Source organism: Ciconia boyciana, chromosome 6 (assembly GCF_034638445.1).
Source record: "Ciconia boyciana chromosome 6, ASM3463844v1, whole genome shotgun sequence".
Classification (NCBI taxonomy): Eukaryota; Metazoa; Chordata; class Aves; order Ciconiiformes; family Ciconiidae; genus Ciconia; species Ciconia boyciana.
The window spans coordinates 8905376-8915000 of record NC_132939.1 but is presented as its reverse complement, the minus strand read 5'-3'; the positions used below and the strand labels follow the sequence as shown (position 1 = coordinate 8915000).

Sequence of the window (9625 nt, the reverse complement as noted above, 5' to 3'; positions counted from 1 at the left end):
TCAAAAAGTGACTATTTATGAATGGCCTGTGACTTTAGAGCGTGGGGTGTGTGTTTGTTTTGAGTGTACAAAGCTGGGCTTTGACCCACAGCATTTTGTTTCTCCTTGGTTAAATAAGGAAGGAGGATGGTGAAGAGAGGAGTATGACTCACAACTAAGAGCAGATAATTCTCCCCAGTATAATGAATGCCTTTGTCATAAAGTGCTTACTCGCAAACCTAACCTCTGCTATTCACTGGTTTAAACAGAATCCAAAGATTCATTTTCCAATTTATTGTACATTTGCTACTTCTCATTTTATAACCTGAAATCTATGTCTCTATTTGACTTGTAATTTGACTAAGAAACTGACAGTTTGCACTGCGACTGCTGCCAGCTGAGCTCTGAGAGTCACTCAGTATGCATCACTGAGAGCCAACAGTCATTATCCTTCCCCGTTCCCGATATGCTGCCCTTGGTGGCCACAGTGTCAGAACTATTCCTGAGTACCTGCCGCCTATGTCACAGTGTGTCGAGTGCCTTATATTCAGATTTTCTTTTTACCTTATTGCTAAAAGTACATGATATAAAAGCAGTATTCAGTACACTTCAAGTTTGACATTGAAATTTGATCCTGGGTCAGAAAAGAAAAAAAGGTGGAAGAAGCAATGCCTTTTCCATAGTAGCTTTCTTTACCGAGCTTTCCGTTCTAAAGATTTGTAGGATTTTGTTAGCAGGGACAAGGGCACAAGAAGGTGGTAGAGAAAAGTAAGTACTCTTGGGATTGTTCCTTAGTGAGGTGGCAAAGGCAGCAGTCAAGACCTTAGCAGGAATTAATGCTGGCTCAGCATCAATATTGCACATTGGCTCATTGGCAGGTGTTAATGTGCTCAGAGAGAGTCTGCTAACAGCCCATGACCTGAAGGAACTCACTAATCAGAAGGAAGTGAAGCAAGATTGATTCAAAGTAGGACAAAATCTCTTCTATATCAGGGATCCAAAATATCTGTGAAACTCAGAGGCTCAGATCCTTTTCTGCTCAGCGCACCACTGAACTATTTCCACCCAATGAAGCGACTACTTTGAAATATTTGAAGGTCAGGTTCATGCACTTCCTTGGCAGCTCTCGCTTCTCTTCTGGTGGGTTTTCTGTAGGAAGGGAAGATCTAGCACCAAACCAGATTAACCCGTAAGTGATAAGAGTCTATTGATTAGCAATATATTCAAGCAATACTTTATTGCGTTAAACAATTACAGAATAGCCTAGATAAAATATTATCACACTCTGAGGAAAGGATGACAAATAAAGAACTACTGTCAATGCTGCCAGCTGGGAGAAAAAGAAGAGAAGAATTACAAACCCACTGGGCAACAGAATCAAACAAGAAAAAGTGGGTCATGAAAAACATTGAGAACCTGACCTTTTTCATCTTAAGAAACACAGGCACAACACACAGAGTAATAAATATATCTAAATCCAGTGGAATAGTAAATGTTTTTAAAATGGTGAGAATGACAGTTTTGGGTTAGTTCACTTTACAGATAAATTCTACACCACGATAGGTGAAATTTGGATATCACAATGGTGATTTAGGAAGCATTATGTAGAGGATTCAGTGTAGCACAATCTCTTGGATGAGAAAGAATTTGAGATAAAAAACTGGCCAAATTTGACAACATTTCTCTGTCCTTGCCAAAGATGCTGGTTACTAGACAAGGAAAATCTTGTATAATATGACCAGGATAACACTTACATTTGGATCCCTTATAAATAGCTTCAGCTGACATTTAGGCATCAAGTAAAACAAGTCAGACAGACATGGTTGTATACCATGCCAAGGGAACTTTAAATGTAGAAATGTTTCTCACTGGTAGAAGGATGTGGAAAAATATGGCCAGGATATTAACTAATTCAACTAGAATTGTCAGTATTGTGGGGAAAATTGCATGAGTCTTTTTAAAAGAGCTTACTGCTAGGAAAGTAGGTGTATTGCTCTTCTGAGTTTTCTGTAACATGAGTGGAAGTGATTGTTGCCGGGAGAATACCTTTCCTTTTGTCAGATCTTCTGATCCATACTCAGCAAAGGGCAGGGAAGGCCAAAGAAATACCTTAGTGTTACTTATCAGTGAGTTAATCCCATGTTCATTTGTGGGATAATGTGTTTTCTAGGAGGAAGTTGGCTGCCAATTTCATTAGCAGCAAGAACTAGATTTTACTATAGCAACAGAAATCTAGAAAAGTCTTGACACAGTCTCCTGAACTAACTCCAGATTTCAGCTGCAACAATAAATGCAGGAAAGGATTTTCTCCATGTGCAACTGACAACTGATGTGTTTTTTCCTTGATTTCTGGTGCACAATATTTGTCATATTTTCTTCAGAGGTGTAAAAGAAATGAATCTTCTGCATGTAGCTTCCATGAGGAACACTTTATTGCTACTAGTCTAGGTCTCATTTTTTTATTTCTAATTATCTAACTGCTTCTCCTTGTTCTTCATGATAGTTTATTTAGCTCTAAGTTAATACTTTCACCTAGAACACTGATGATGTTTCATTCTTTTCACTGTGCACTAAATTCTGTATGCAGTAATTTCATTCCAATACATCCCCGTTCACTAACCTCTTCTTAGTCCTCTAACACCCCCTTTATAAATGTATTGCTGTTTTATCTCACTTGATGCTACACCCTCCTTAAAATATCCCTCAAGGCAGGGGAGGAAAATGGCCAACTATTTCCTTGTGTTCTCTTCTATTCCCCAGCTTCTGCACAGGGCGTCTGATGAGGAGGAGAGGATGAAGTAGCTGCCATGTCCTTATCTATCAGGAGGAAAAAAAAAGATCACACCAGTGAAGGATGTATGTGTTTCCCGAGTTCAAAATCCTAATAGGTAGAGCAACTCCATAAATAATGGAGAGTTTCGAGCAATTTCAGCCTTGCCTCTTCCTTCTCTGCTACCTTTCTTCTTTCCATTCCAGGGCCAGTAACAGCCACAATTATTGGTCAGAAAAGTAAATGGATAGTTAGTCCTATATACTTATGGCCATGGCAATGGCCTCTTCCACAACAGGTGGACTTGATGCAGAGTCAGAGACGTATTGTAGTTTCAGGCATTGATGACTCTGAGGACTACTGCCCTTGGCTTTGGACAGCTCTAACCAAACGTTTTCCAGCACTCGTTAAAGCTGAGTGCACCTCATCCCTAGAGAAGTCATGCTTCTCCTGAATACCACCAGCACCTTTCCGATGTGTCTTCCAGCATGTGTGGGCTACTTCTTGAAGTCACGAGACTGCTTACCTAAGAAGAATATGGCAAGACAAGCAAAAAATCCCCACTAGAGATCAGCACTTTGAAAGTGCATTTGCAAAAGGTACAATACATGGTATGCAAAGCTCGTGAGGTGAAGGCATCACCACTCATGTAAAAAACCCAAAAAGCAAAACCACAACTATAACTGATCGTTGAAAAATCACAAAGCACAATGACAATATATTTCAACATTAAATACGACTGTTATAGCATGAGTCTTTAAACAGATACCATGGCAGCTCTTCAACAAATATAAACAAAAAAGGAGAAGACAGCTACAGTCAATGCTTATTTTTTTAAATTTTACCTAGGGGAGTTCCCAGTACTCATGAACTGAGAAAGCACAGATTTAACAATCAAGATCTGTTATTAAAATCCTTACTTCTGAAGAGGTCGTGTGCTTCTAACTTTATTTCATATGACTGTAATTCTGTACATGCAGGATGGAAAATAGATGGGCATTAATATTTTTTGAGAAGGAAAATGTAATTATGTAAATTAATGCAATATAGTTTTAAAACCCACTATTTTAATTTTTTTAAAAAACCAAATACAACGAAAATGTATGAAAAACATTTTGATGCCATTGTGTTATTAAAGTTGGATTTTTAATCACACCAATTATTTCTAAGAAACACATAATTACACACTTTTAATTAATTTCTACTTAACAACTTTGGGTGATTAAGTCTTAAGCATATCACACATCATACGTAGGGGAAAAAGACAGTCTGATACGTTACATAATATGACACAGCCAACACAGACTGCTTGTTACTTAAGACCTTTATAATTTTATTTTTTCTTATTAAAAAATTCCACCCTTCTTGTCAACATATCGTTAACAGCAGAATGAGAATCAAAGTTAAAACCATCTACTCTCAAGTGTTCCAGTTTAAGGTGAGGCCTTGCACAACATCTAATGACACATACTGCCTGACAGAACTTGTGCTGGATAACAACCGCCAAAGCAGACTACTTTCCAGGTTGTCAACTTCCAGCGACAGATATTTATTGACTAATTAAATGGTCCTGTCACATTCTTGTCTAATTGAAACTTAATGTGAATTAACCACAGCACAATTATAGTGCACAATACATTTTGGATTATGCATTCATTTCCTACTTTATAAGCAAATCTAAAATTCTAAAGGTCTATGTAACCGAACGTGCACATATAGTTCAACTCAGCCAAACCCTGTGAGAATTACAGCACATATGTGTATTATCTTTGCAATCCTAAAAGCTGCTTGGGTAACGCCAAGACTTAAATTTTCTATTTTTAAAGGTAGCTCTGTAAATTCTATGAAGCCATTTATTATTACAAGCTAGATGAGTTACTCTGGGAAAACATAACTTGCACCCAAAAGTACACTAGAAAAACTCCTTTGCTGGAAGGATTGGACTGCATTCAAGAATATATCACCTCAAGCATCATAAAAACAAAACAGAAGAGTATTTTCACCAGTACCACATAGTAACCGAGAGCCTGATTTTGGAATCTAAACTAGTTTTACTGAAGCGGACAGCTTGTTTATTTTATTTCAATTTGCTAGAAGATCCTACTTCTAAAAGAACCATTCCTTCTCTGTTACTATTACATGTTATAGCCTCAGAAACATCAGGTAGTTGCCAAAAATCTGTCACTTTAAAAATAACTGCCAGGTACTATACAGAATATCGGGTTAAAAAAAGTTAACCTTCCAAGTAAATATCAGCATTAGAAATCCAGTTTATCTCCCATCTTCCTGCTTTGCATTCCAGCCCTGAACTTCCTTATAAACTTTGGCACAACTCTTGCTAAATAGTTGAGTCGAGGTAAGAAATTCCAACTTACTATTTTTAGCAAAATAAGTTATGCTAGACAGTGTACACACTCCAGTATTATGCAGTACTTTCTTATTAGGAACTGAAAAAAGTCAGAGATGGAGTAATTGCTGGAAAAATAACGTCCTTCTTAATAGAAGTTAAACAAATTGGACATTAAAAAGGAAATATTTTGCTCTAGCTATGTCACCTAAGGAAAAATACTTTCAGTTAGTATATAGGTAAAATTATTAATCAAAGTAAACAGAACTTTTCACTTAGTATATAAGTAAAATTATTAATCAAAGTAAACAGAGCTAATTATGTAGGACTTTTCCTCCCTCTTGGTATAACATAAATATCTGAAGCTTTGAAAAAGTGAATAGTGAGTCATGAAGAGCCTAAAACAATCTTATCACATACACAGTGAGACATTGCTAAGTAGGGCATGCACTGCCAAATGCTGGAGCTTCTAACCTGAGAAAGTTTTCACATGTTTATCTTGGGTCATTACCTTTCCTTTTTCTCCAGTGTGTTAAGGATAGCAGAACTTAGAGAGAACCTGGATAACTCGAAGTTATGGAGAAGACATTAAGAAACCAACTGTTTCAAAAAAATACTCAATTATTGCCTAGGTAGTCAAAAAATCCCCCCAAATAATGTACTATGGATTTCATTCTTTTTAAATAGTTGACACTATATTTTGGTTAAACCTCCCATTCCCAAACTACACTCATATACAAGTCACAAGAAACTGAAGGAAAAAAAGTACAGTAAATATGTTGGAAGATTTGCATTTTCCTGTTAACAGCAAACAATTATACAGCAATCTTCAACTTATGCACTCCTCTTACTTTGCATTTTTAAAGTCAGTGACTTACTAATCAGTGAGTGCGATACTTCTTGCTCCTTTACACTTCTACCATTTTTAGTACACATCAATCACTTAAAAATACACACCGACATTAAACAGATTTAAAAACTTTAGACTGAAAATGATCACTGATTTCAGAAGAAAGCCACCGACTAAACTCAAGGAGATCTACAAGATGAGAAGCTATGCTTGGGGATGTCGGTGCCATGTTGGGACCTCAAGGTCTATTTTGACATAACAGGAGATATTTATTGGATGTGACAGGAAAAATGAAGTCTCCCTCTTTCTCCAAGAAAATCCACCTTCACAGGACATGTGAAAATAGAAAAATTTTGGAGATATCGGGCTTTTAGGTAAGAAGAAGAAACTACCTTGAAGAAGTAAAAAGGGAAAATAAGCACCAACCATAAGAAAGGTGAAATCAGCTCCCATGTCCTCTCCCTATCTCAGAAATGAATGTTTTTGAAGCATTTTAAGTATAATTTAATACATCAACTGAAATTTGTTTTCACTAATGAACTTATTAAATAACACAGAATTTATTTTTAAGATAGGGAACTAGTTGGGAAGATGACTGCTGTGCATAAATGTATTAACAGCTACTTCCCTGTGAATGTTCAGGAAAAGAGGCAAGATTTGGAGAGAAAGCTGTTCTCTTTTAAACAAATCGATGATAACTTTTTCTTCCAAGCTTCTCCTCTAAGGACTGGCACATAGTACCATGGACTGCTTATCTGGGTCTCCACCATCAAAATGGCATGTGTACACTTCCATATTTCACGACATAAAAAAATTTGATATTGAATCAAGAAAACACATTTTATGTTAAAAAGATAACCTAAGAAGAACCATGAAGAAGGAAAAGAACTCAAAGTTTTCCTTCTTTGGCCTCTTTCAGCCAAAAGGGACACAGTGTCACACCTTCTAGCCTAAACAACAGGCGGTAAGACAAAAACCCCATCTACAAGACAGTATTTTAGCCTGAAGGCCAAATATACGTTTTGGAAAATGAAATAGAAATTCCTGAACTATCCTTCACTCTTTTTTATCCTCACCCACATTAGTATATTTTGTAAGACACGAATCTTTCAATAGGTCCCTTTATGTACCCTTTATTTCTGACATATTTCTTTCTCTACATGTAATCACTCAGATTTTTTTTCCGTACTCTTATCAATCTTTTTCACACTGAAAATAAGTTACTAGAATGAAATGAAATATCATTTGCTTTTCATTTGTTTCTTTCATGTTACATTAATTTGGCAATGGAATAGAAGTGCAAACCAAAATGAATGTTTCTACATACAACTGGAGTTACTTTGAGCAGCTAATTTCTAGGTCTTTGCTCACTGAAGATTGCTGAAGAATGCCACTGGCATAGCATTTGTGTCTTTTTTAATCAGGAAACAGGAGGAGCCTTATTGGTCTCTCTCGCTGATGAATGTCTCTTATGTTCTTTGGATATTTCATGTCTTTTTAAAAATCTAGATTCTAGTTGTTGACTTGAGGTGAGACCAGGTGAAAGAACACTCTTTCACCTGAAAGACTGATCTGACTGTCTAGGACAATAAGACACAGAAACAGGTTGAGGATTTGAAGAGGCTTTATTAGGAAGCTGAACTGACAGCTAAAGTTTTTTGGACCAGCCTCCTACTTATTTGTTTTCTTTCAAGGTGAACAAGAGAACTACTCTTAGGATTATATTGAAAGATTTTTCTTGTGAGGAGTCTTGCACAGAAATTTGAACAGAGAAACCAGATTTATTCCATTGCACAAAAAACCAAAGCAAGCAAATAGAATGAAACTGAAGTCTATCAGCTAGGTAGGTTACTTCATAAAGTTATTTTTTCATTTTGTTCTAACAATAAAGACATACAAATAAAAGGAATTGGAAACTACACAAAGAATAATGAAATTAAGACATCTGCCTCATTACAAGGAGACACAAACATTATTTACGTGCATGAAATGCTCACCTAATTTGTCCCTCTAAAATAAAATACCAAACATCAGAAATGATAATACTGTCTCCCTGTTGCTAATCATGACTTTATTATTATTTTGTCCAATTTAATATCTTTTGTGTGCAGGTATTAAAAGATGGGGTTTTATAAATACAGGAAATAAATCACAAAATCAAGATTATATTTGCCTTTTTGGCAGTACTTTCCCTCTTTTTTCAGGAAATATCGAATCTGTATGACACAAAGCTAGCTTGTGGCCTTCACCCTGCCCATAAATTTCTGCCAAGCAATTAGTTGAAAGTCACTTTAAGGGTAGAAGGAAGTTATTAATTTCTCATATTGAGTGACAGATAAGAACAATAATACTAGTTTATGCTCAAGGAAAGGATTTGGTTTCATTTGCTTCCTCTTCACTTCAGGGATAACATGTGAGAAAAAAAGATGGTAATAATCGAAAGAACTAATAAGAAATTTGAAGAACACAGCAGAGATACAGCTATGGATTATTTACTGGCCTGTGTATAAAATGAAATTATTATTTTAGTTGTTGCATTTTGACACTACAGGGTGCAGAAAATGCTTTCTGTGTAAGAAACCGGTTTCAGATACCAGTTCTCTAAGAATATGAACATGAATGGTATTATTTAAAATAATTTTCTTTGCCTGTTATGATTTAACTCTTGTTAAAGAATGTTGTTTTATTTGCAGAATTTCAAGACATTTTTGAGAAGACTTAAACCAGATGAAAGCTCTGCAAGCAGAGAATTTTAGTAGTGTATATGTAGGAGTTTAATTTACAGTATGCTTTCTTTTTATAAACTGTTATTGTAAAAATAAAATTCAAACTATTTAAAAATATTTATCATTCTCACTACGCAGAACTCTATATATCTACAACAAAAAAACACTTTAAAAAACAAGCTGCAGCCCTTTTTGCTTAAAATTTCTTTTACTAAATTCACATAATATACACTGCACATTGACAAACAAAATTGGAAAAAGTTGCTAAGCCCTTATACAACTGGCCAGCTCTTGCAAAAACCTCAGGTGTCGGGAGGAGAGGCTACCAGTACTTCTGCCTGCAGTCGCTGACCGCTCTGGGAACCATCTTTTGCACAAGATGCCAATGAAAGTGTCATTAAGGCCAGAATCTTCCAGTGACAGAGGGACTCACACTGAGAGACTCATACGCTTGTGGCAGGAACTGAAGTAGGAACTCTTGAGGCCATGAATCCCAAACCAGCTAGCTACCTAGTAGCAGAGGGAGAGGCAGCTCAACCAGCTGATAGGAAAAGCCTCCTAACAGCAAATGGTAGGGCAAGTCTTATTGCCAGGAAATGGAATGGAAGAATCATTAAGATAGGATGAAACAGGTTCTGCAGCTGCACTGCTTCGACTCAAAAGCTAAAGAATAAATTTTATTTCTCTGCAATTTCTTGAAGGTACACAATCCTTAACTCTGACACAGCTCAGCAGAGCTTTTGTTGTCTGTTTCTTAGATCATGTTCATTGAATAAAGTATTAATTAAATGGTCATTAAATAAAACTCCCCTTTTCAGTATAAGCTGGTAGATACATATGACTGGTCTTGATGTGGTGCCTCAGGAGGTAAAAAGAGCAAAGAATTCAGGTGTTCCTTTGATGCAAACCAAAACCAATTTACTTATAAAGAAGGCACAGTTTCTTTTTTTCCT

The 9625-nt window shown here is 36.2% G+C and overlaps 1 protein-coding gene across 2 annotated transcripts in view; it reads right to left on the bottom strand.

The window, feature by feature from the left end:
* The window catches only part of ELP4 (elongator acetyltransferase complex subunit 4), a 153724-nt gene that overhangs the window by 19976 nt on the left and 124123 nt on the right, over window positions 1-9625 (bottom strand). The window contains exon 10 of one of the 2 annotated variants that reach the window (XM_072863732.1): window positions 1254-2796. The exons of the other annotated variant lie outside the window; for it this stretch is intronic. Within the exon in view, the coding sequence (XP_072719833.1) occupies window positions 2683-2796 (114 nt within the window). The 3' untranslated portion in view covers window positions 1254-2682. Of the gene's footprint in view, window positions 1-1253; window positions 2797-9625 lie in introns of those variants that run through there. 2 annotated transcript variants of the gene reach the window in all.